We start from the raw sequence: 27,711 nt of genomic DNA, 5'->3' as shown, positions 1-27,711 counted from the left end.
AACATCCAGGTTCAGGAACAGCTTCTTCCCCACAGCCATCAGGCTATTAAACTCAACATCAAACACACTCTGAACTATAACATCCTACTGCACTTTATCCATTTGTTTATCCGTATATATATGGTCTATACTGTCTATATATGGTCTATGCTATAGAGACACACTGTACTGTTCTGTATTTATGCTTACAATACTCTGTTGTGCTGAAGCAAGCAAGAATGTCATTGTCCTATCTGGGATACATGACAATAGACTCTCTTGACTTGACTTGAGACAAAGATGACTGGGACTATTTCTACTGGAACAGGAAGCAGAGGAGATTTAACAGAAGCTGGTGTGATTTCGCCGAGGGGTATTCTACTTAAAATGGCCTCCAAATGAAGTGTTAAGAGAAGTTGGGATAACATTTTTTATAAAAACAAAAAGTGTTGCTCAAAATGGCGCATCTTGTTCAAGGGAGTTTAGTTTAGTTACAGCACTGAAACAGGCCCTTCGGCCCACCGAGTCCACACCGACCAGCAATAACCCTGTACGCTTGTACTTCCTACACACACTAGGGACAATTTACGGAAGCCAATTAAGCTACAAACCTGTACGTCTTTGGAAAGTGGAGGGGAGGGGGGGGGAAACTGGAGCACCCAGAGGAAACCCACACGGTCACAGTGAGAATGTACAAACTCCTTACAGACAGCAGCACCCGCACTCAGGATCCAACTCGGCGCTGTAAGGCAGCAACTCTACCGCTGCGCCACCGTGCCGCCCGCCTCAAATGTGGTGTGACATTGAAGAAGTATTTGTTAAATATTTGATCTCAGAGTAAGACGAAGAGAGTTGTGCGGAGGGTTTCGTCATGAAGCGTGCAAATACTGCGACAAATAAATGGCACAAATATGTTCCAATTTTTTTTCCTCATCGCCTTGCCAACCGAACTTAGAACAGCGCAGCCCAGAAACAGGCCCTTCGGCCCACAATGCCCGTGCCACACAAGACACAAGTTAAACTGATCAATTCTGCACGCACATAACCGTATCCCTCCATTCCCTGCATATCCATGTGCCCATCTAAAAAACCTCTTGAACGCCACTATCGTTTATGCCTCCACCATCACCCCTGGCAGCGTGTTCCAGACACTCACCACTGTGAAAGTAATTGCTCCATACATTTCCTTTAAACTTTGCCTCTCTTCCGTTACTGCCGTGCCCTCTAATTTTTGACATTCCCACCTTGGGGAAAAGGTTCTGACTGTCTACCCTGTCTATGCTTCTCATCGTTATATAAACTTCTATTGGGGCCTACCCTCAGCCCCGCCTCTGACGCCAAACCTCACGCGGTCACGGGGAGAACGTGCAAACTCTGTTCGGACAGCACCCGCAGTCAGGATCGAACCCGGGTCTCTGGCGCGGTGAGGCTGCAGTTCTACCACTGCGCCACACAAACGGAACTTTATTTTTAATGTTTGTTTTGTTAGGTTACCTATTCAACAGTGAATTTAAAAACCTGCTGGGCTGCTGAACAGTTAGAATGTCGTTGATCCGATTCAGTACATAGGTCAATAAGGCACTGTTGGCTCTCTCCATGCAGCCCATTAGGCCTAGAAGTGCTGAATAACACTGGACTATTCTCCAGTGCACTCAAAGGTCAGTGAAGAACTAGAATTAAAGAGACTGCAGATGCTGGAATCTGGAGCAACGCACTAGTTTCTCCAGCACAGTGCTTGTTGCCACAGTCAACAAACAATAGACAATAGGTGCAGGAGTAGGCCATTTGGCCCTTCGAGCCAGCACCGCCATTCAATGTGATCATGGCTGATCATCCCCAATCAGTACCCCGTTCCTGCCTTCTCCCCATATCCCAACTACGCTATTTTTTTAAGAGCCCTATCCAGCTCTCTCTTGAAAGCATCCAGAGAACCTGCCTCCACCGCCCTCTGAGGCAGAGAATTCCACAGACTCACCACTCTCTGTGAGAAAAAGTGTTTCCTCGTCTCCGTTCTAAATGGCTTACTCCTTATTCTTAAACTGTGGCCCCTGGTTCTGGACTCCCCCAACATCGGGAACATGTTTCCTGCCTCTAGTGTGTCAAGCCCTCAACAATCTTATATGTTTCAAGCACCCCCCCCCCCCCCCCTCCGCCTCCCCCTCCCCTCAAAGAAGTTGACTATCTATTAAATCAAAACCATTTTCCTTCACAAACAAAATAAATGTGCTCATTAGATCAATTAACGCTTAGTAAACAGGTGGTTTTGCACATTCTGCGAGTTAATATTTGCTGCACGGATCAGTGCAAGGAAGACGGTTTACCCTGGCCAGACAAATAGAACATGTGCCGAAGATAGACACAAAATGCTGGAGTAACTCAGCGGGCCAGGCAGCATCCCTGGAGAGAAGTATTAGGTGACGTTTCGGGCTGAGACCCTTCTTTAGACTGAGGGTCGGGGAGGGGGAGATGAGAGATAAGGAAGATTGTTGAGGGTTTGGACACGCTGGAGGCAGGAAACATGTTCCCGATGTTGGGGGAGTCTAGAACCAGGGGCCACAGTTTAAGAATAAGGAGTAAGCCATTTCGAACGGAGACGAGGAAACACTTTTTCTCACAGAGAGTTGTGAGTCTGTGGAATTCTCTGCCTCAGAGAGCGGTGGAGGCCGGTTTTCTGGATGCTTTCAAGAGAGAGCTAGATAGGGCTCTTAAAAATAGCGGAGTCAGGGGATATGGGGAGAAGGCAGGAACGGGGTACTGATTGGGGATGATCAGCCATGATCACATTGAATGGCGGTGCTGGCTCGAAGGGCCGAATGGCCTACTCCTGCACCTTTTGTCTATTGTGTATTGAAGGGTAAGGTGTGAAAACTAGCGGGACCAAAGGGGACTAAGTTCAAGGAAAGTGTAGAATAGATCACAGTTAGTCAGGGGAAGGTGACAACGAGGCATAGAATGTAAAATTTAATCAGGAGGATCAGGAGAACTGGGATGGGGAAGGGATGGAGGGAGAGGGAAAGCAAGGGCTACTTGAAGTTAGAGAAGGGAACTACGCTGGTGCCACTCTGGTCAAACCCAGGCCCCCGCAGCCGTTGCTCCGTTGCCAACTGCAAACGGAGCGGAGCGGGGCTAACTCTATCATCTCAGTTACACTAGGCCCAGCAATGCTGCAGTCCCAATCACAGCACCACCAGGCAGTGTTCATTACAATGCTGTGCACAGCCGCAGTCTGGCAGCAAAAATAATGACCTTCACAAATCTTGTTCTTCAAAAGCGAAGGAGCAAAAGGAAGGAGGAAGAGATGAGGAGAGAGGAAAGCATCTTAAACATCCAGCTCCCATTATCTGCAGCTGTGGATTGCACAGAGCTAGTTGAAGTACAGCTGAATATATTCAGGTCTTGCTAACAAGATGGATAGCTATTTTCCACGTTAAAGCTACAGGAAAGGGCTAGAAATAAAACTAATGCAAAGTGGAATAGTGGAGTAACTCAGCGGGACTGGCAGCATCTTAGTTTATAAGTTTAGTTTAGAGATACAGCACCGGGTCCGCGCCGACCAGCGATCCCCGCACATCAACACTATCCTACACACATGGGGACAATTTTACATTTATACCAAGCCAATTAACCTACAAACCTGTACGTTCTTGGAATGTGGGAGGAAACCAAAGATCTCGGAAAAAACCCACGCAGGTCACGGGGAGAACGTGCAAACTCCGTGTAGACAGCACCCGGAGTCAGGATCGAACCCGGGTTCCTGGCGCTGTAAGGCAGCAACTCTGCCGCTGCGCCACCGTGCCGCCCATCTCTGGAGAACATGGATAGGTCGGGACAATTCTTGTGTTCTCCAGAGTGTTCTCCAGAGATGCTGCCTGACCTGCTGAGTTATTCCAGCACTTTGTGGGGTTTTTTGTAAAGAAAATCCTTGTTTCTATGAAATAAAATGTTTGACCAACCTCAACTTGGATCCAGGGAATCTCAATGAGTGTGATACGGCCTATAAACAGGCCCCGCAGCCCAACTTGCCCACACCGACCAACATACCCCATCTACACTAGTCCCACCTGACTGCTTTTGGCCCATATCTCTCTAAACCTGTCCTATCCGTGTACCTGTCGAAATGTTTTTTTAAACGCTGTGACAGTACCTGCTTCAACTACCTCCTCCGGCAGCTCGTTCCACACACCCACCGCCCTCGATGTGAAAAAGTTACCCCTCGGTTAATATTAAATCTTCTCCTACTCTGGCAAGGGATAGTCATGAACTTATACGCCTCAAAAGACCATCCCTCATCCGCCTGCGCTCCAAGGAATAAAGTCCTAGCCTGCTCAACCTCTCCCTATTGTTCAGACCCTCAAGTCCTGGCAACATCCTCGTGAATCTTCCTTCTGAATTTTGTAGTCGGCAGGGCAGTGCTCTGCATATCGCCAACTTGGACAATTAAAACATTTTTTTTTAAATCAAGCCAATTAATCCAATCCACCTACAAACCTGTACGTCCTTGGAGTGCGGGAGGAAACCGAAGATCCCAGAGAAAACACACGCAGATCACGGGGAGAACGTACAAACTCCAGACAGACAGCGCCCGTAGTCGGGATCGAACCCGGATCTCTGGCGCTGCATTTTGCTGTAAGGCAGCAACTCTACCGCTGTGCCACCGTGACTGCCCATCTAAATCTTCTCAAACAACACGATAAAATCCACCATTGCCCGACCGTAATTGATACTGAACAATGTGTTAGAAATCCATAAAATATTTATTAACCCACGCAAATAATAATCAGAGCCAAATAAATTACTCTCTCGGGGAAATCAAACAGGCTCAATGACTGACTATCTAAATCGTGAGCCTTCAACATGACCACCTAATGTAAAAACACTTCATCAATTGAAAAAAAGCTTTTCACTGTACCTCGGTACAGGAGACAATAAACTAAACTGCAACTCAAATTATTTTAAATGTCTCTGTAGTTTGTTCAACTGAGGCCTTTCACCAGAAGTTAAATACAGGAACCCCCTCGTTATAACAGAGCACAGGATAGAGATTGGTCTTGTTATTGCCGATTGTCCACTATAACTGAGCAAGGAGTTCACTCCAACCACCTAGTGGTCACTCTGCGAGTTGTTTTTTTTTGTTACTGCAAGCTAGAAATACTAAAGGCTGGTTGTTACATCGTTTAATAGAGTTAAGTGTCGATCAGAGTGATTGCTTGTCAATGCCAATGTCTCGTCAATCCAATGCCTGGTCGATGGTCAATCCCTTGTCAATGTCAATGCCTTGGCAATGGTCAATGCCTTGTCAATCCCAACTTCCTCCACAGTGTAACTTACAGCCTGCGTTCTTAAAGAGGCGGAGGTACACAAAAATTCTGGAGAAACTCAGCGGGTGCAGCAGCATCTACGGAGCAAAGGAAATAGGCAACGTTTCGGCCCGAAACGTTGCCTATTTCCTTCGCTCTGTAGATGCTGCTGCACCCGCTGAGTTTCTCCAGCATTTTTGTGTACCTTCGAATTTCCAGCATCAGCAACAGCAGAGGCGGTCGACTATAATGAAATCCGTTATAAAGAGGGCTGTAATAACGAGGGTTTACTGCAATCCTGAATGTGATGGAGAAAGGCAGGCAAGGCAATGGGGTACAGACAGCCATTGTGTCAGGGGCAGGTGGGCATGCAGGGATCACTTAAATGAACGGTTCAGAATGACACAAAGTGGCTGCAAATCCAGGACCAAATATCACTAGCAGGCTGGTGCAGTCACTTTGAGGTTTAAGCAATGCATGGACAGGTTACCATCACAAACATCTACGCATGCAATGGTTCTAGACTCCGCTAGGGGGGGGGGGGCCCACCCATCAAGCACATTTAAAAAGAGAAAGGGGGAGACAGCAAACACAACACAGACTGGTGAGGGTGGTCAACATACCCAGAAGGCACTGCAGGAAGGAGACTCATCCCCCTGGGGAGGAAAAATCGCAACGTGGTGAGTTGGAAGATGCCGCACACAGGCATGAGGGGGGAAAAACTGCTGCAGAAACACTGGCTAAATGACCCACATTCACTTCCAGGAAGATACAGGCCCACCCCACCGCTGGAAGAAACACAGGCATGCTGGGGAAAGGGCCAGAGACCTTCGTTTATTTTGAGCGGAGATGTTGAGAGGAGATGTGGCGAGGATATTTCCACTAGTGGGAGAGTCTAGGGCTAGAGGTGATAGGCTCGGAATTAAAGGACGTTCTTTTAGGAAGGAGATGAGGAGAGATTTCTTTCGTCAGAGGGTGGTGAATCTGTGGAATTCTTTGCCACAGAAGGCTGTAGATGTCAAGTCAGTGGATATTTTTTTACAGCAGAGATAGATAGATTCTTGATTAGTACGGGTGTCAGAGGTTATGGAAAAAAGGCAGGAGAATGGGGTTAGGAGGGAGAAATAGATCAGCTACGATTGAATGGCGGAGTTGACTTAGGCCATTTGACTTGATGAGCCAAATGGCCTAATTCTACTCCTATCACTTATGCCCTTATGACATGGCCTTAACAGGAGACAATTTATTCTGTTGAGATTTCGTTGAGGGGTGTTCCACTGGTCTCCAAAGGATGCGTGGAGAGAGGTTGGGACAACACAGAGGGTTGTTCAAAATGGCACATCGGACTTTAGTTTAGAGATACAGCGCGGAAACAAGGCCCTTCGGCCCACCAAGTCCGTGCCGACCATACTAGCACTATCCTGCACACTAGGAACAATATACTAATTTTTTACAGAAATCAATTTACCAACAAGCCTGGATTGTGGGAGGGAACCATAGCACATAGATTCTACATGGTCATGGGGAGAACGTGCAAACTCCGTACAGACAGCAGTCGTGGTCAGGTACGTGCAAACTCCGTACAGACAGCAGTCATGGTCAGGATCGAACCCGGGTCACTGGCGCTGCCAGGCAGCAACTCTACCGCTGTGCCGCCGTGCCGTTAACAGCGAGGAGATTTCAGCCTTTGATTGCTAAATGGTGAACGGATCGAAACGGCACCCCCCCAGAAACGAGGAACCCAACCATGCACGGGGGAGAGGTTGGGGGAAGCGGGTGTCCACGGCAACCATGCCCGGCCCTGAGGAGTGTCCATGGTTACCTGATCATGCAGGGGAGAGCCTGGCTCAGATCCCTCCTCCGTCCCATAGGGGGAGGTGTCCCCGGTGGCCACGCGGCTCACAGCCATCTCCGCATGACCCTTGCCCTGCGGCCCCTTCATCCGCACAAACTCCATGTTGTTGTATTTGTAAAACCCAAACGACATCTTCTGGGCCATCTTGGCAGCCACACTGACCTGGAAGAAACAACCACACGTTTAGTTTACTTTAGTAAAACTGAACAGAAGAAAATGTACCATTCCAAAGGCCTCGATTCGGTTCGATGGGCCGAATGGCACCTATTTTCTATGTTTCTTTCCACACACACCTCACATAAGTCACGTTACCACGGCAACCTTCAAGGCTAGTCGGCAGACGTCCCACTAGTTTAGTTTAGAGATTCAGCGTGGAAACAGGCCCTTCGGCCCCCCGGGTCTATACTGACCAGTGATCCCTGCACATTAACACTACCCTACACACACACGAGGGACAATTTTACATTTAAACCAAACCAATTATGGGCTAGTCCCACTTAGCCGATTTTTTAGGCGACTGCCGGTGAATACGGCAATGGAATTCGCTAAAGACAGCAGCAGCGACAACCTACCTTAACCTGGCGACAACCTACGCCAGCACGTATGTCAAGCTACGCTCATTGGCGTCAAACCCACGGCCGCCACTGTTGCCGAAAATATCTCAACTTGTTGAAAATCCAGCAGTGACCAGAAAGACGCTACGACTCTTTGGGCAACTGAGGAGACGACTCACGACCGTACAGGCGACACCCCGGCGACCATGTGGCAACAGCCTAGTCGCCTGTAGTTGCCCAAGTGGGACAGGCCCATTAGCCTACAAACCTGCACGTCTTTAGAGCGTGGGAGCAAACCGTAGATCTCGGAGAAAACTCACGCAGGTCACGGGGAGAACGTACAAACGCGGCACGGACAAGCACCCGTTGTCAGGATCGAACCCGGGGTCTCTGGCGCCATAAGGCAGCAACTCTACCGCTGCGCCACCGTGCCGCCATTGATTTAGCCGGTATTAAGCCCCGCTCAGCATGGACAAGTTGGGCTGAAGGGCCTGTTACTGTCCTGTATGACGATAACTCCATGAAACGCAAGCAATGGATGAAAACTGACATCTCACGGGCTCAACATTATTTCTCCAAAATAGTTTCCCACGGCAACCGCCCAGAACAGCGTGCCCAACATTTACTAATTGCCGAAAGAGAAAATACATTTCTCTTTTATCTAATTGAAATTATTCAGTGATAAATGATCTCATTGCTATTTTACTCAGGTTTAAATATAGGACGACAGGTTAGCGACAAGAGTCGTGTTTGCTCATTTCACATCCGCTGTGCAGCACCGAGCGCTGCAGTCCACCCTGCAGCGGCAGAGTTGCTGCCTTCAGCCCCTGTCCCACTTAGGAAACCTGAACGGAAACCTCGGGCGACTTTGCGCCCCACGCAAGGTTTCCATGCGGTTCCCGGAGGGGTAGGGGGAAGAGGGGGGAAGAAGAGAGGGATGGGGGTGGGAGGGGGGGAGAGAGGGGGGGGGGGGGGGAGGAGAGGCAGGGAGAGAAAGAGGGGAAGGGGAGAGGGGGGGTGGGAAAGGGAGGGAGGGGAGAGAGAGGGAGAGGGAGGGAGAGAGAGGGAGAGGGGAGGGGGGGGGTAGAGAGGGAGAGGGGGGGGGTGGGGGAGAGGGGAGAGGGGTACCACCATGAGGTACCAGGGGAGTTTAAATTCCAATTGGAATATTTTGGAGGACCAAGAAACCAAGAACCAGGCTCCTTGGGCTAATGGAATCAAGGGATGTGGGGAGAAGGCAGGAATTGGGTACTGATTTTTTGGAGATCAGCCATGATCACATTGAATGGCGGTGCTGGCTCGAAGCGTTGAATGACCTCCTTCTGCACCTATTTTCCATGTTTCTCTGGGGTTTGTATCTGTCTCAGGAATAGTTGCTTTCCGAGAATTATATCTACCATAAATTCAAATTCACACATGCACTGACTACACCGCCCAACATGGACTTCCATCTGTATATATGTATATATGATATATGTATATATGTCCCCCCCCCCCCATCTCCCTTCTGTTTTTTGTTTTTTTTCTGTTTCTTGTTTTTTTGTGCTAAATTGTATGTATGCACTGAGTACGAGCAGCTTTCAGTTTCACTGTACATGTATAGTGACAATAAATGGCATATATATGCATATATATATGTAATCAACTTTAACTGCTGGACCAGCTCGGGGCATTTTCTTTCCACTGTGTGTCTAGCGGGCGAGATCACAAGCTTGCTGTGGGCCAGCACGCTGAAGAGGACACACTCTCTCACCCGGTTGTCATACACCTTCTTCAGCGCTTCGTATCTTATAGATCCCTGGAAGATCACACCCTGGAAGGTGTTGTTCTTGTCACTGGCCACCAGCTCCACACAGACCATTTCTCCTTCGCCGACAGACATGTCGCTGAACACCTGCAAGGCGGAAGGGAACAAGATTTAGAGTGTTTTCAAGAATAAGGAGAAAGCCATTTAGAACGGAGACGAGGAAACACTTTTTCCTCACAGAGAGTGGTGAGTCTGTGGAATTCTCTGCCTCAGAGGGCGGTGGAGGCAGGTTCTCTGGATACTTTCAAGAGAGAGCTAGATAGGGCTCTTAAATATAGCGGAGTCAGGGAATATGGGGAGAAGGCAGGAACGAGGTACTGATTGAGGATGATCAACCATGATCACAATGAATGGCGGTGCTGGCCCCTCACACCCCAACCATGGACTGTTTGCCCTCCTCCCATCAGGGAGGCGGTACAGGAGCCTCAGGTCACGTACTAGTAGGATGAGGAAAAGCTTCTACAACAACACAATCACACTGCTGAACTCGGAGTCCCGACGATAGATTTCTCTGGTCCCTCCGTCCCCTTTGTTTAATTATTCTGTATTTCCTGATTATTCTGTATCTTCCCTATTTCTATTTTTTTTGTTTTCTTTATGTACAACTACTACGGACTGACGCAAAACTGCATTTTGTTGTACTGATACTTGTATTTGTGCGATGACATTAAAGTTGAATTGAATTGAATTGAAGGGCTGAATGGCCTACTCCTGCACCTATTTTCTGTTTCTAGCATTAAGGAGGTTAAAGACTATCACGCTTCCCTCCAATCACCGTCTGCAAGCACCACGACTCTATTTCACTGCACATTTACCCATCAACCAGGACAACGAGACATTACCTCCTCAAAACTGTCGATCATGAAGAAGATGTTGGGGTAACTGATTTTGGACTCCTCGCCTTTACTGTCCATGGGGTGCTTGCTTGGAGACGCAAAAACTTGCTGAAAACACAAAAAATACGCAAGGAGAAATGAGTCCAACAGAGACAATGTAGTATGATGCTAACTTGTGCAACAACAAATTGTATTCTCCTTCCATCTTCTTCTTGCGTATGGCGTGCACAGCCTAAAGTTGTAGAGCAACTTGTTCTATTTGATCTTATTTGATTGTGTACACCAGGTTGATTGCATTAGTCGAAACAGGGCGGACCACGTGAAGGTTGCAATCTCAAAACCCCAACAAATTGTATTAAGGGCTGAAGAAGGGTCTTGACCCGAAACGTCACCCATTCCTTCTCTCCAGAGATGCTGCCTGTCATGCTGAGTTACTCTTGGATTTTGTGTCTATCTTGTATTAAGGCCTAATTGCCCTCAATGCCTTGGCTTGCCTTCACTACCTTGCCTTCATTACCATGCCTTGCCGACAATGCTTTGCCCTTACCTTGTATTAAGGCCTGGTGGCTGTACGGAGTTTGCATGTTCTCCCTGTGACCCCCCATGGGTTTATTCCGGTTTCCTCCCACACGACAAAGTCGTGCGAGTTGCAGGTTAATTTGGCTTCTGTAAATGATCCCTAGTGTGTGTAGGATAGAGCTGGTGTACGGGTGGTGGCTGGTCAACACGGACTCGGTGGGCCGAAGGGCCTGTTTCCGCACTTAAATGAAAAAAAAAACCTAATCCCCTACAGAAAATCAATAAGACCAAGGCCTGCCCGGATGCACGCGTGAACCAACTCGCTGAGATCCAGAACTGATCGCTGAATCACTTCCCATTACAATGGAGTTTGTTGCTCGCAGGTTATACCATTTGCAAACTAGCTCCACGACTACCGCAGGTTATTAACCAGGAGAAATACCCTTTGTACAACTCACGGCAACTTGCCCACTCAACCTCACGAGGCAGCCATCGAGATGACCTGACTGTTGTCAACCAAGGATCGGGCTGGATCACTCATTGATACGCAGTGACGGAGATGGGTCGGGGGAAGAAACCAGACTTGTTCTTACTTGGAAAGAGTGAATGAAGCTGGAGAATTAAGTATGGGGGGGGGGGGGGGGGATCTCATTGAAACCTCTCAAATAACAAAAAGGACTGGATAGTGGATGTGGAGAGGATGTTTCCACCAGTGGGAGAGTCTAGTAACAGAGGTCACAGCCTCAGAATAAAAGGAGGCACCTTTAGTATGAAGATGAGCAGGTAATTATTTAGTCCGAGGGTGGTGAATCTGTGGGATTCATTGCTGCAGTTGGCAGTGGAGACCAAATCAATGGGTATTTTTAAAGCAAAGACTGATAGATTCTTGTTTAAGAAGGAACTGCAGATGCTGGAAAAATCGAAGGTAGACAAAAATGCTGGAGAAACTCAGCGGGTGAGGCAGCATCTATGGAGCGAAGGAATAGGTGACGTTTCGGGTCGAGACCCTTCTTCAGATTCGTGATTAGTGAGGGCTTTAAAAGTTACAGGGAGAAGGCAGGAAATTGAGGTTGAGAGGAAAAATAGATTAGAAACGATGGAATGGCAGGGCAGACCGATGGGCCGAATGGCCTAATTTTGCCCCTATATCTTATAACCTAAAATAAAGAAATGAATAATGTGCATCATGCACAGAGCCTTTACATGCAGGTAAAGAATAGGACGGAACTGCAGATGCTGGTTTAAACCGAAAATAGATACAAAAAGCTGGAGTAACCCAGCGAGACAGGCAGCATCTCTGGAGAGAAGGAATAGGTGACTGAAGGTGTCTCGACCCGAAACATCACCAAGATCACCATATAGGGGCTTCCCACATTCACCAGAACTTCTCCCTGAAAAAGGGCCGTCACTCGGGAGGCACGGTGGCGCAGCGGTAGAGTTACTGCCTTGCAGCGCTGGAGACCAGGGTTCCATCCTGACTACGGGTACCGTCTGTACGGACTTTGTATGTTCACCCCGTGACCTGCGTGGATTTTCTCCGAGGTCTTCAGTTTCCTCCCACACTCCAAAGACGCACAGGTTTGTAGGTTAATTGGCTTGGTGTATGTGTAAATTGTCCCTGGTGTGCGTTGGATAGTGTTAGTGTACGGGGATCGCTGGTCGGCGCGGACTCGGTGGGCCGAAGGGCCTGTTTCCGCGCTGTATCTTTAAACTAACAGTATGTCTAAATTAAACTCACCTGGGATTTCTTTTTATGGACGTGAATGTCACCCCCTTCTGAGCGCGTGCAGACCGCGCACGTCACCATGTACTCCAGCTGCAGAGAGAGTCAGAGTGTGTGAGAGTGAGAGTCAGTGTGAGAGTGAGAGTCAGAGTGTGTGAGAGTGTGAGAGTGATGGACGCAAAATGTTGGAGACTGAAGAAAGATCCCGACCGAAAACGTCACCTATCCATGTTCTCCACAGATGCTGCCTGATCTGCCGAGTAACTCCAGTACTTTGTGTCGACCTTTGAGGTCAGTTCAGTTGGATGTTCCTCCTCAGATAGACACAAAGAGCTGGAGAAGCTCAGCGGGTCAGGCAGCATCTCTGGAGAAGAAGAATAGGTGACGTTTCGGGTCAAGACCCTTTTTGAAAAAGGTTCCACTTCAGTCGACTGCAGGAAATCTGTCAACTTAAGAGAAATAACCGGCCGAGTCTTTTAACACAAAAAGTAAAATTATAACAATCCAAAGCAATAGGATATCTTGGTTTTATTTTTTATTTTTTAAATTGGTTTAAAACTATTTCTAGCAATGCAACTTGAGGACAGTACCTGACTAAACTCAAAGACTAAACCTGGTGAGACCGCACCCTGGAGTATTGTGTGCAGTTTTGGTCTCCAAATTTGAGGAAGGTCATTCTTGCTATTGAGGGAATGCAGCGTAGTTTCACCAGGAACTAATTCCCGGGATGGCGGGACTGTCATATGTTGATAGAATGGAGCAGCTGGGCTTGTACACTCTGGAATTTAGAAGGATGGATGAGAGGGTATCTTATTGAAACATATAAGATTATTAAGGGTTTGGACACACTAGAGGCAGGAAACATGTTCCCGATGTTGGGGGAGTCCAGAACCAGGGGCAACTGCTTAAGAATAAGGGGTAAGCCACTTAGAACAGAGATGAGGAAAAACTTTTTGTTGTGGGTTGTGAGTCTGTGGAGTTCTCTGCCTCAGAAGGCAGTGGCGGCCAATTCTCTGGATGCTTTCAAGAGAGAATTAGATAGGGCTCTTAAAGATAGCGGAGTCAGGGGATATGGGGAGAAGGCAGGAACGGGGTACTGATTGGGGATGATCAGCCATGATCACAGTGAACGGTGGTGCTGGCTCGAAGGGCCGAATGTCCTACTCCTGCACCTATTGTCTATTGTCAATAGACTAAACTCAAATATTATAGGAAGGAACTGCAGATGCTGGTTCAAACCGAAGATAGACACAAAATGCTGGAGTATCAAAGACCAGAAAACAAGTTTCCAGTCTATAATATACCTTCTGCAAGACAAGGTTGAGGTAAACGCTCTCCTCCCAGTCAATGTCAGGGTCGCCGAGACCAGGCAGCTTCTTGGAATCCCTTCGGTAAACTTCAACCTCAACCTGCCAGGTCAAGAAAGAGAGAGGAAAACCAACAGTTCAGGTACAAACATTCTTCCACAACAGAATAAATGTCAGATCAGCATCACGTCATGGTTTGTTACAACAGATAAATTCCACAATGAATGCAAAGCAACAGAATGGTGTAAAGATTAGGGGCGGCACAGCGGTAGAGTTGCTTGCTGCCTCGCAGCTCTGGAGACTCGCGTTCAATCCCGACTACGGGTGCTGTCCGTACAGAGTTAGTACATTCTCCCTGTGACTGCGCGGGTTTTCTCCAAGTGCTCCGGTTTCCTCCCATACTCCAAAGGCGACCAGGTTTATCGGTTAATTGGCTTCGGTAAAAACAACAAAACTCATAGTGAATTGTCCCTAGTGTGTAGGATAGTGTTAGTGTGCGGGGACTGCTGGTTGGTGCGGACTCGGTGGGCCAAAGGGCCTGTTTCCACGCTGTATCTCTAAACTAAAAAAATACATCTTAAATGCTGTTATGGAAGCTTGTTCTATAAATCCATCACCTTGTGAAAGATTCACCAACACTTCCCATTGTAGCCTTCCTGCCAACCTGAAGAAGGGTTTCGGCCAGAAACGTTACCCATCTCCTTCGCTCCATAGATGCTGCTGCACCCGCTGAGTTTGTCCAGCATTTTTGTGTAACCTGGAAAAAACATCTCTCTCTCTGTCCCACCCCCACCTTAGTCGTCCGACTGGTTCCACTGTCACCCTGCTTAGTTTCACTTGTTAGTTTCACTCATTATCACCTCCACAGCCAACAATGGGCCATTGTGGGCTCCAACATTCTTGGCTTTGATTTGTCCTTTTGCATACCTTTTATTCATTTGTTCTTTGTACTTCTTCATACCTCTAGTTCCCCTCTCCCCCGACTCTCAGTCTGAAGAAGGGTCTCGACTCGAAACGTCACTCACTCCTTTTCTCCAGAGATGCTGCCTGACTCTATCAACCCAAACTCAGACTGCAGCAGTGGGCCATTTGTAAGGGATGCCCTGGAGATGAGGTCTAGTGAGAGGTTGAGTCGGCTGGGTCTCTATTCCTTGGAACGCAGGAGGATGAGGGGTGATCTTATAGAGGTGTATAAGACCATGAGGGGAATAGATCGGGTCTCTTGCCCAGAGTAGGCGAATTGTGGACCTGAGGACAAGGGGTTAAGTTGGAAGGGGAAAAGATTGAATAGGAATCTGAGCTGTAACTTTTTCAAAGGGTGGTGGGTGTATGGAACAAGCTGCCAGAGGAGGTAGTTGAGGCTGGGACTATCCCAATGTTTATGAAAGTTAGAGGGGTCAAGGAAAGAGAGTTCACGTCACGGCCCTGTTTCCACCACCACACACAAGAAGCAACAAGACGGACACCATTGTGCAGATGCCGAGTAGTGTGTTCAGCTCTGGCTGAGCCACTTCTCATCTTGTGCGTGTACTCGATATGAAGGAAGTTAGACAGGTACATGGATAGGACAGGTTTGGAGGGATATGGACCAAACACTGGCAGGTGGGACTAGTGTAGCTGGGACATGTTGGTCGGTGTGGGCAAGTGTTTCCACACTATCACTCTATGACTTCTCCTCCCGTGGCTGAGAATCAGTGCAAGATTTTTTCCCAGCCTGAACCAAGTATTCAAAACTCAGCTTTGAGGAAGTTTTCCCCGCACAGAGAGGAAGTGAGAACAGGGAGTGCAAGCAATGCAACACCACTACTCCGCGGTTAGGCTGCAGTTTACCTGAGCTCAGAGGGCCCTGGTCACGAGGCCGGGAGCTGGCTCACATGCCCGGCTTTGAGGCGGCATGGTGGCCTGGTTGGTAGACCTTACGTCCTTGCCGAACCGGAGACCCGGGTTCAATCCCGACTACGGGCGCCGTCTGTACGGAGTTTGTACGTTCTCCCCGTGACCTGCGTGGGTTTTCTCTGAGATCTGTTTCCTCCCACACTCCAAAGGGTTGACATGGAGGGCTTAGTGTCAACTAATTGTTTCACCTTTAGATGATGCTACATCTCTCTGTTTGGAATTGGTCTCAGTCAAGATCAGATTTGTTCTAAATCGCAGAAAGTCATTCGTTTAGTGATACAGTGCAGAAACAGGCCCTTCAGCCCATCGTGTCCGCATCGAATAGAGATCCCTGCACATTAACTCTACCCTACGCGCGCACACACACGGGACGATTTACACTTATACCAAGCCAATTTACCTACAAACCTGTACGTCTTTGGAGTGTGTTAGAGGAAACCAAAGATCTCGGACAAAACCCACAAAAGTCACGGGGAGAATGTGCAAACCATACAGACAGCATCCGCTGCAGGGCAGCAACTCTACCGCTGCGCCATCATGCCGCCCCTGAGCAAGCGAACAATCTTTGTGCAATATATTCTTGCCGAGAAGTCAGATGCAGGATTGATTATTCCAGTACTATTTGCTTAGTCTTTGCTACTGAATACAGGAACAATTTCAATAAGTCAGCTTTCACTTCCCCTGACCATTAGCACAGCTCTTTGAGTGCAACAATGCTGCCCTGAACACCCACCCACACCCACCCACGCCCACTCCCCCACACCCCCACACTCCCACACTGAACAACATTGCAAAGATTAATAAAACCAAAGGTTGGATTTTGTGAATCAGAAATTTTTATTTGCTTCCAAGACTTTTTACCTCCGCTAATTGACTTTGGAGATGGGCGCCGAAACAGGCCCATCGGCCCACCAAGTCTGTGCCGACCAGTGATAGTCAGATTTATTCGTCACATGCACAGTAAAGTGCAGTGAAATGAATTTGCCAGCAGCGGTACAATTTAAAAAAAAAACACATAATACACAATAAAAAAAGTTAACACAAACATCCACCACAGCATTCATCACTGTGGTGGAAGGCACAACGTTTGGTCAGTCCTCCTCCATTTTCCCCCGTGGTCGGGACCACAAATCTCCGCAGTCGCCGTTGCGGGCGGCCAGATGTGCAGACAAGGCGAGTCTCGAATCGGTGCTTCACTACGGAGGCCGCGGCTTCAAGATGGTCGGAGTTCTTCTCCAGGGATCCCCATACACTAACACTATCCTACACACACTAGGGGGGGGGGGTTTACAATTTACAGAGGCAGTTAACCTACAAACCAGTACGTCTTTCAAGTGTGAGAGGAAACCGGAGCATCCAGGGAAAACCTATGCAGGTTATGGAGAGAACGTTCAAACTCTGCACAGCAGCCGTAGTGCAGAGATAGATAGATTCTTGATTAGTACGGGTGTCAGGGGTCATGGGGAGAATGGGGTCAGGAGGGAGAGATAGATCAGCCATGATTGAATGTCAGAGCGGACTTTGTAGACCAGCTATAATATGGGTACTGATTAAAGATGATCTTGAACTCCAGATTGTACAGTTTGCTTATTTACAGACTTGATGGGCCGAATGGCCTAATTCTTCTCCTATCACTTATGAACTAATGCAAATAAATAGGTAGCAAGGAACAGCTGGGAGAGAGATGGAGACAAAAGATCCTTCACCACAGTATTTGTAATTCCACAGAGTGCATCTCTGGGATAATGTACATATTGTCCAATGCTAAATAACTGTATTTTATAATGGAACTAATTAAAGTCTGTGGCTGGGAATTATATATTGGGGCCCGGTGCTCAGCTCATGAATAATTATCAGTGTAGGTTCACTCCCTGGGCAGTTACGGCTGAGGTGGAATTTTGATGAAGCTGAATAATGGGCTGCCTTCATAGACGAGGGCAGAGTGTCTGGGAACGTTGTACAGACAGGGCCAGGCGACAAAACTAACCCCGCACGCAAAGCCTGAAAGTATTGCTCGGACACCCAGGGGATGAGAGCAGGGAAGGAGATGCTTTATGGTTCAATAAGGTTCAGAGAAAACAATTTTTTTTTTCCCTTTTAAATTGTATTTGGTATAATCAAACTGAAGAAGTTATATCCGAGTTACATATAGCTCTCAGGGCTAACGGAATCAAGGGATTATGGGGAGAATGCAGGACCGGGGTACTGATTTTGGATGATCAACCATGATCGTATTGAATGGCTCGAAGGGCCAAATGGCCTACTCCTGCATCTATTTTCTATGTTTCCATGTTAAGACAGAAGATAGACACAAGGTGCTGGAGTAACTCAGCAGGTCAGGCAGCTTCTCTGGGGGGAAAAGGACAGGTGACGTTTCGGGTCAGGACCTTTTTACAGACTGTGTCTGACTATGTGTCTATCTTTGGTATAAATCAGCATTCGCATAAGTTTATAACATCATAAGTGATAGGAGCAGAATTAGGCCATTCGGCCCATCATGTCTACTCCGCCATTCAAACATGGCTGATCTATCTCACCCTCCTAACCTCATTCTCCTGCCTTCTCCCCCATAACCTCTGACACCCGTACTAATCAAGAATCTATCCATCTCTGCCTTAAATATATCTACTAACTTTGCCTCCACTGCCTTCTGTGGCAAGGAATTCCACAGATTCACCACCCTCCGACTAAAGAAATTTCTCCTCATCTCCTTCCTGAAAAAGCATCCTTTAATACTGAGGCTATGACCTCTAGTTCTAGACTCTCCCACTAGTGGAAACATCCTCTCCCCACGTCCACTCTATCCGAGCCTTTCACTATTCTGTACGTTTCAATTAGGTCCCCCCTCATTCTTCTAAACTCCAGCAAATATAGGCCCAGTGCCGTCACAGTTCCTTCCTACACACTGAAAGTAATATAGTGACACACACACATGCACAAAGATAGACACAAAGTGCTGGAGTAACTCAGCGGGTCAGGCAACATCTCTGGTGGAAAAGGATGGGTGATGTTTCGGGCCAGGACTCTTCTTCAGGCACACACACACACACACCATTGGTCAGGTTGACAATCAATAGACAATAGGTGCAGGAGTAGGCCATTCCGCCCTTCGAGCCAGCACCGCCATTCAAAGTGATCATGGCTGATTATCCCCAATCAGTACCCCGTTCCTGCCTTCTCCCCATATCCCCTGACTCCACTTTCATTAAGAGCCCTATCTAGCTCTCTCTTGAAAGTATCAGCAAGACTTTAAGTCTTATTTTGAATTAGGAAGAAAAATTCCTAAAACCTTTTATAGGATTTTAAAATCCCAATTAAAAAGAGGAATAAAAATTAATATTTTTAAATTCGGAATTAAAAATAATTTGAAATAATCATTTCTAAATTCTAATAGAAACAATAATTTAGAATGATATTCAATTCCCATATATTGAGAATCCCCCAATTCCCAAATATGGGAATTTCCCAAATTCCATATTTTGGAATTCCCAACAATTAAAAAATTTGAAAAATCATTTCTAAATGATAATAGAAACAATAATTTAGAATGATATCCAAAATTCTTAATTCCCATATATTGAGAAGCCCCAATTCCCAAATATGGGGATTTAAGGGGGAAATCCTTTAAAACCGATATTTTTTCACACAGAGAGTGGTGAATCTCTGGAACCCTCTGCCGCAGAGGGTAGTTGAGGCCAGTTAATTGGCTAGATTTAAGAGGGAGTTAGATGTGGCCCTTGTGGCCAAGGGGATCAGAGGGTATGGAGAGAAGGCAGGTACGGGATACTGAGTTGGATGATCAGCCATGATCATATTAAATGGCGGTGCAGGCTCGAAGGGCCGAATGGCCTACTCCTGCACCTAATTTCTATGTTTCTATGTTTCTATAAACTACTTTGAGAATATTGATGCGATAATGATTTCTGACTGTTCATTTTAAGAGTCCCTAATTTAGGAATTAGATATTCTAGTTTCTAAAACATGCATCCTATTTTTGGGTCAGTGACGATGATAGAAGTGAGATTATATTTGGAGAGCGCTAGAGAGTAATTTTCAGATCAGTGTCCAGGGTTGGTCTTCTGTGCATGGCATTCGATTGCTGCACTTCAATAAGGACAATGGCTGTGGCACTTGGCTTACTATTGTGAGGACAAGGCCAGTTCACTCTTCAAGGCTGAGGCTGTGGCTTTTGAGAGGAGCCCACACATTCTCTCACACAAACAGCACAGAGATTCTAAGCAGTGCTTCCATATTTAACACTGCTGCACTGTGGATCAGAGGAAGAGAGCGCAGCTCCTTGAGAGTCTTTCGAGAGATACAGCGCGGACCAGTGATCACCCCGTACACTCGCACTGTCCTACACGCTAGGGACAATAGCCTGCAAACCTGTACGTCTTTGGGATGTGGGAGGAAACCTAGGCACCTGGAGAAAACCCACGCATTCACAGGGAGAACGTACAAACTCCACACAGACAGCACCTATAGTCGGGATCGAACCCGGGTCTCTGGCGCTGTGAGGCAGCAACTCTACCGCTGTGCCACCGTGCAGATCTACAGAAAAATTGGTCTACAATTCTGCCTTCAGGACTTTTATATATTTAAAGCAGTAGAGTTGTTGCCTTACAGCGCCAGAGACCCTGGTTCGATCCCGACTACGGGTGATTGTCTGTACGGAGTTTGTACGTTCTCCCCGTGACCTGCGTGGGGTTTCTCAGAGATCTTCGGTTTCCTCCCACACTCCAAAGGCGTACAGGTTTGTAAGTTAATTGGCTTGGTATAAATGCAAATTGTCCCTAGTGTGTGTAGGATAGTGTTAGTGTGTGGAGGTCGCTGGTCGGCACGGACTTGGCCGATGGGCCTGTTTCCGCACTGTATCTCTAAACTAAACTCTAGCAGCAGCAAACATGACAGAATGGTAACAGGATGCAACTTGGCATGGACCCACAGCGGCATTTGGACATGTAAACAAAATCTCGTTCAGAAAGTTGGGCTTCAAGGATTGACGATGGGGCGATTGTTATTGGGCTCGACAAAAATGGCAAGAAGCTTCCTGAGCCCGGAAGAGTAAATGTGGGCAGAAGCAGCAATGTGATTAATTTTAAAACAGCTGAGAAATTCCTCAACGGGTCTCCAGGGAATCTTAACATACTGCAGTATTGCACAATGTACGGCAACGGAACTGCCTGCTTGGAGATGGATAAGGATTGTTGTTCCGGCTAAGATCAATTAAGTGGCCGACTTTGAACTTCAGCTTCAGAAAAAGTCTCCTGTGGACAGGAAATTAAACCCGGTTTTAGATGTGCCACTCAGTTATTCTGCTCAGATTTCCTGGAACAAAGAGGGGGAGAGGGGGGGGGGGAAAAAAAGGGAGGGGAGAGGGGGGAGAAAAAAAAGGAGGGGAGAGGGAAAAAAGGGGAGAGGGAGAGGGAAAAAAAAAAGGAGGGGAGAGGGAAAAAAGGAGGGGAGAGGGAAAAAAAGGAGGGGAGAGGGAAAAAAGGAGGGGAGGGGAAAAAAAAAAGAGGGAAAAAAAGGAGGGGAGAGGGAAAAAAAGGGGGGGGGAGGGGGAGGGAAAAAAAAGGAGGGGGGGGGGAGGAGGGGGGAGGGGGGAGGGGGGGAGGGGGGGAGAGGGGGGAGAGAGGGGAAGAGGGGGGGGAGCGGGGGAGAGGGGGGAGCGAGAGGAGGCGAGGGGAGGCGAGGGTGAGAGGGATATTTAGCATGGAAAAGTTTAACTGGGCAAATCCAATCAATTATGAAAGAGCAGATTATTCTGCAAGTGGACTTCCCTTTTAAACAATTCTACGCAGATAAATTTATTGAATACATTAGCTGAACTATGAGGCGTGGTTCCATTGATCACGCACTTAAATCTGAGGCAGCGGGTTCAGGATTCATTCTGCTCGAGAACTATGGGCGGCACGGTGGCACAGGGGTAGAGTTGCTGCCTTACACCCCCATCGACACAGGTTCGATCCTGACTACGGGTGTTCTCTGTACGCTCTCCCCGTGACCCCGTGGGTTTTCCCCAGGAGCTCCGGTTTCCTCCCACACTCCAAAGTTGAACAGGTTTGTAGGCTAATTGGGCTCTGTAAAATTTGTAAATTGTCCCTAGTGTGTGTAGGATAGTGTCATTGTGCGGGAACAGCGCAGGTCGGCATGGACTCGGTGGGCCGAAGGGCCTGTTTCTGCGCTGTATCTCTAAAATATCTCTAAACTCAACTATAGAGATATTTTCGCGATACAGCGCAGAAGCAGGCCCTTCGGCCCACCCAGCCCATGCCGACCAGCGATCCCCATACACTAACACTATGGGGACTACACCCACACACAAGGGACAATTTAAAATTGTCCATTATACCAAGCCAATAAACCTATATCCCTGTGCGTCTTTAGAGTGTGGGAGGAAAGCCCACAGCGGTCACAGTAGCCAGGTTCCAACTCAGGTCCGTGGCACTGAGCGGCAGCTACTCTACCAGCTGCATCATCCTGCTGCCCTTAGAGCTGGACAATAGACAATAGGTGCAGGAGGAGGCCATTCGGCCCTTCGATCCAGCACCACCATTCACTGTGATCATGGCTGATCATCCACAATCTAATGCGTTCTACAGTTTTTGGGTGTAACTTCCAGATTTCTTCCGCTGTGCCCTTTTTACTTTCACTCTTGTGAAACCTGCCTCTAATAGTCAGAGATTTCCCGTGTGTGCGTGACCATTGTGGGTTCCTCTACGACTGAGAGAGTAATTGTCGGGAGCCTGAGTGTCGCTGGCAAGGCACATGAGACTCGGATGAGAGGACAACCGCTTAAACCGGTGTGGCCTTACTGGTGAAGGGAGTCCCATGGTGCAGTAAAAGAGAGCTGGACAATAGACAATAGATGCAGGAGGAGGCCATTCGGCCCTTCGATCCAGCACCGCCATTCAATGTGATCATGGCTGATCATCCCCAATCAGTTCCTGCCTTCTCCCCATATCCCCCGACTCCGCTATTTTTAAGAGCCCTATCTAGCTCTCTCTTGAAACCATCCAGAGAACCTGCCTCCACCGCCCTCCGAGGCAGAGAATTCCACAGACTCACCACTCTCTGTGACTTCCCCCAACATCGGGAACATGTTTCCTGCCTCTAGCGTACCCAAGCCCTAAATAATCTTATATGTTTCAATGAGATCCCCTCTCATCCTTCTAAACTCCAGAGCATACAAGCCCAGCTGCTCCATTCTCTCAATAGTATGATTCCAGGTTGCTGTTTGTGGGAGCCCTCCCTGCTCGGTTCCTATACTTCACACACGCCATTGTTAGCGGTAAACTTTCACAAAAAGAATTAGAAAACACACTAGGTAGACAAAAATATTGGAGAAACTCAGCGGGTGAAGCAGCATTTATGGAGCGAAGGAATAGGTGACGTCTTGGGTCGAGACCCTTCTTCAGACTGAAGTCTTGACCCAAAACGTTGCCTATTTCCTTCGCTCCATCGATGCTGCCTCACCCGCTGAGTTTCTCCAGCATTTTTGTCTACCTTCGATTTTTCCAGCATCTGCAGTTCTTTCTTAAACAAAACACAGTAGTCGGCTTTTTCCAAAACCTTAAACGGGCGAGTCCAGAATGTGAAACGTTCAAATCAACAAGTTAGCCGGCTGAATAGTTCAGCAAAACAGAAATAACAAACTAATTAACAGTCTATAAAATCATGAGAGGAATAGATCGGGTAGATGCACAGTTTCTGGCCCAGAGTAGGTGAATCGAGGACCAGACAACATAGGTTTAAGGTGAAGGGGAAAAGATTTAATAGGAAACTGAGGGGTATCTTTTTCACACAAAGGGTGGTGGGTGTATGGAACGAGCTGCAAGAGGAGGTAGTCGAGGCTGGGACTATCCCAACATTTAAGAAACAGTTAGACAGGTACATGGATAGGACAGGTTTGGATGGATATGGACCAAACGCAGGTAGGTGTAACTGGGACATGTTGGCCGGTGTGGGCAAGTTGGGCCGAAGGGCCTGTTTCCATACTGTACGACTAAATAACTCTATATAGGAAGGAACTCCGGATACTGGTTTACACTAGATAAGGAACCATCTCATCCCATATACAGCAAGTTCTTGTTAATGATAGACATAAAGTCCTGGAGTAACTCCGTGGGACAGGCAGCATCTCTGGAGAAAAGGAATGGGTGATGTTTTGGGTCGAGGCCCTTCTTCAGACTCAGGGGAGAGGGAGACACAGAGATAAGGAAGGGTAAAGTGTGAAAAACGAGACATCAAAGGAGATGCAGTTCAAGGAAAAGTTAGGATAAATCATTGTTGGCTAGGAGAAGGTGATCCTTCAGACCAGTCTAGAGATATGGAAGGATAAGGTGTGAGAATGACAGATCAAAGCAGACTGTGAGAAGGAAATGTAGAATGGTTCACTGTTAGGGAACTCTTTACCTCCATTGACGAGGCATCTGCTGAGCACACCTGCTTCCCCTCACCGATGTCGGGACCAGTGAAGGCCAGCTTTCGCCGGACGTAGAACAACATGTCATCCTGTCTCGGGGCCCACTTCTCCATGAAGTAAGTCGAAAACATCCATGTCCAAAAGACAATCCGATCGTCCTTGAAGCAACCTGTCACCAAACAAACACCGTCTTAATTGGAAGTCAGAAGACACAAGGAACTGCAGATGATGGAAGCTTGAGAGAAACACAAAGCGCTGGAGGAACTCAGCGGGTCAGGCAGCATCCGGTCCGATACGACAGAACTCTATTTAGCCCAGTGGGGGTAATTGATCTGCCAACAGTCATAAAATACAAGATACATGAAATGTGAAATTAAAGTGACAAGTGGAAAGGATTGGGGACGTGCAAGATTGGGGATTGGGGATTGGGGGGGGGGGGGGGGGGGGGGGGGGGGGGGGGGTCTACCCCATGACAGGAGGGGGGGGGGAGTTGTACAGTTTGATAGCCAGAGGGATGAAGAATCTCCTGTAGTGTTCTGTGGAGTCTTGGCGGAACCAGTCTGTTGCTGAAGGGACATTCCCCTCCCCTTCCCCCCCCAACATCGTGTGCCATCAACATCTGCCAACAGGATTCCCAAACACTTTCCTTGCATCCCTGAAACCAGTGCTTCCACACACCCCAAAAAAAAAAAATTCCTTGAATAGAATCCCAAATTTTGATGGTATTTCCTGAAATTCCCTAACTGCGCATGTGCGACTGCCGCACCAACTGCACACGTGCAGATACCCAGCCCACTGCGCACGCGCGGGGAGACGGCGCCATTTTGCGTCCCGATCGCGTGACCTCCGCCATTTTTAATAGCGACGCGGCTGACAGGCCTCCCTCGACTGCGCAGGCGCGGATTGGTCGTAAATATACTTTTTCCCCCCCCAAATCATCCCGCGGGCCGGATTGGACACCTTCGCCGGCCTATGCGGGAATTTCCCGAAATTGTTATTTGATTTCCCTAAATTTACCCGAAGACAACCAGAATTTCCCCGAATTTCAGGTAATTTCCTTCAAAGTGGGAACACAGCCTGAAACACTCTTTGCAAATTAAACTCACTCTCGGAATTTTGGCCGGATTGAACAAAGAGCTGGACCACCAGTTGCCGACCAAAAAAAAAAAAAAGTGGTCTTTAGCGATACAGGCCCTTCGGCCCACCGAGCCCAGGCTGACTATTGATCACCCAATCACACTAGTTCAATGTTGTCCCACTTTCTCATCCACTCCCTACACACTCGGGGCATTCTGACAGAAACCTATACACCCGCACTTCTTCGGGATAGGGGAGGAAGCCAGAAGCACCCGGATGGAGGACAGAACTAGTGTAGGGGTGATAGTACACAAAAAAGCTGGAGAAACTCAGCGGGTGCAGCAGCATCTATGGACCGAAGGAAATGGGCAACGTTTTGGGCCAAAACCCTTCTTCAGACTAGTGTAGGGGTGATTGTTGGTCGGCGCAGACTCGGTGGGCTGAAGGGCCCGTTTCCACCAAAGAGTATAGAGGCTCCTCTAGTATCTTTGGTTTCCATGCTGTATCTCCAAACTAAATTTTCCTTCCCAGACTATTTAATGGAGCCTGGAATGAGAGAGCAATCGATACGACCAGAAGTTGTTGTCGGCCTTCTTTACTACCAGGTGATATAAACAGCTCCAGTTTCCTCCCACACTCCAAAGGTACAGATTTGTGGTCTGAAGAAGGGTTTCGACCCGAACCATTGCCTATTTCCTTCGCTCCATAGATGCTGCCTCACCCGCTGAGTTTCTCCAGCACTTCAATTTTCCAGCATCTGCAGTTCTTTCTTAAACAGATTTGTGGGTTAATTGGTTTTGTTTAAAAAACAAATTGTTAATTGCCCCTCGTGTGTAGGATAGCACTGGTGCAGGGGGGTCGCTGGTCGGCGCGGACCTGGTGGGCCGAAGGGCCTGTTTCTGTGCTGGATCTCAAAACTAAGATAAAAATGCTTCAAAAGATTCCAGACATCCCACCAAGCTGGGAGTCAGTGGAGTAAAACCCAGGCTCCCAGAGGGATATTTTCAGAGTGTGCTGATTGCTGCCACAATGTGTATAGAGATATCAGATTATCAACGGACTGGAGTACTTGCATCGACTGCATCTGCAACACTTCCGATACTGCACGTGCTAACAGCTCCAGTCGCTCATTAATAGCAACCGGGGCAACTGTTGTGAATACAGCGTGGAGACAGGCCCTTCGGCCCACCAAATCCGTGCCGACCAGCGACCCCCACACATCAACACTCTCTGCACATGCGAGGGACAATTTTTACCGAAGGATTTTGAGGTGCTGTTCGTATCGGGAACATGTTTTTGACCAATTAACCTACAAACCTGCACGTCTTTGGAGTGTGGGTGGAAAAAAAAAAACCGGAGATCGCGGGGAAAACCCACGCAGGTCACGGGGAGAACGTGCAAACTCCGTACAGACAGCACCTGTAGTCGGGATCGAACCCGTGTCTCTGGCGCTGTCAGGCAGCAACACTAGCGCTGCGCCACCGTTCCGCCCCATATTTTAACAAATTATTTCAGCAAAACCCGACACTGCTTTCACATCAGGCAGCATCACGTCCAACTCAGACAGAACTTGTCGAAGTCAATTGTACGAGTCAACCTAAATCAGCAAAGGCAGTCAGCCACTTCTATATTATCCCCTCAGTATTTATTCCATCCTGCAAGGAGTATACCGTATAGAATCAATAGACCAAGGCAAACCAATTTACTCTTTGAATAGAACGTGCATTAAACTATTGTGCCTTTAAGCATTTAACAAATGACATACAAAGAAACAATTCAAGCCACCCATTTATCATGCGCTGTAGAACTGTCAGGAGCAAGCTACAAAACGCACGCATTCCCCATATCCCCATCGAACTGGGAGGTTTGTATCTGAAGGGCCCAACATAACTAATGTCATATAAAATGTGCACTTCTACACTCTGTAAACACAGGTACTGATCCCACCTCTCCATCAGCATTTTGCATTCTTAAGGGGTTGGACAGGCTAGATGCAGGAAGATTGTTCCCGATGTTAGGGAAGTCCAGGACAAGGGGTCACAGCTTAAGGATAAGGGGGAAATCCTTTAAAACCGAGATGAGAAGAACTTTTTTCACACAGAGAGTGGTGAATCTCTGGAACTCTCTGCCACAGAGGGTCGTTGAGGCCAGTTCATTGGCTATATTTAAGAGGGAGTTATATGTGGCCCTTGTGGCTAAGGGGATCAGGGGGCATGGAGAGAAGGCAGGTACGGGATACTGAGTTGGATGATCAGCCATGATCATATTGAATGGCGGTGCAGGCTCGAAGGGCCGAATGGCCTACTCCTGCACCTAATTTCTATGTTTCTATTCTGTGTCTATCTTCAATGTAAACCAGCAGCTGCTGTTCCTTCATACACATTTTGTCTGCTCCACTGCGAAATCTCCTCAAGGTATGCCCACTTTGAAGAA

At 47.8% G+C, this 27,711-nt stretch overlaps 1 protein-coding gene across 2 annotated transcripts in view; it reads right to left on the bottom strand.

Moving 5' to 3' along the window:
* The window catches only part of kiaa0930, a 53,492-nt gene that overhangs the window by 8,797 nt on the left and 16,984 nt on the right, over positions 1-27,711 (bottom strand). The window contains exons 2-8 of one of the 2 annotated variants that reach the window (XM_055650185.1): positions 24,192-24,370; positions 13,875-13,979; positions 12,586-12,663; positions 10,335-10,436; positions 9,439-9,579; positions 7,099-7,293; positions 5,900-5,932 (exon numbers count right to left, since the gene is read on the bottom strand). In XM_055650185.1, the coding sequence (XP_055506160.1) occupies positions 5,900-5,932; positions 7,099-7,293; positions 9,439-9,579; positions 10,335-10,436; positions 12,586-12,663; positions 13,875-13,979; positions 24,192-24,370 (833 nt within the window). The remainder of the gene's footprint in view (positions 1-5,899; positions 5,933-7,098; positions 7,294-9,438; positions 9,580-10,334; positions 10,437-12,585; positions 12,664-13,874; positions 13,980-24,191; positions 24,371-27,711) is intronic. The other variant, XM_055650186.1, reaches the window with a different exon arrangement.

Source organism: Leucoraja erinacea, chromosome 19 (assembly GCF_028641065.1).
Source record: "Leucoraja erinacea ecotype New England chromosome 19, Leri_hhj_1, whole genome shotgun sequence".
Lineage (NCBI taxonomy): Eukaryota > Metazoa > Chordata > Chondrichthyes > Rajiformes > Rajidae > Leucoraja > Leucoraja erinaceus.
Note: the sequence above shows the minus strand (reverse complement) of the source record. Positions and strands in the feature narration are given on the sequence as shown.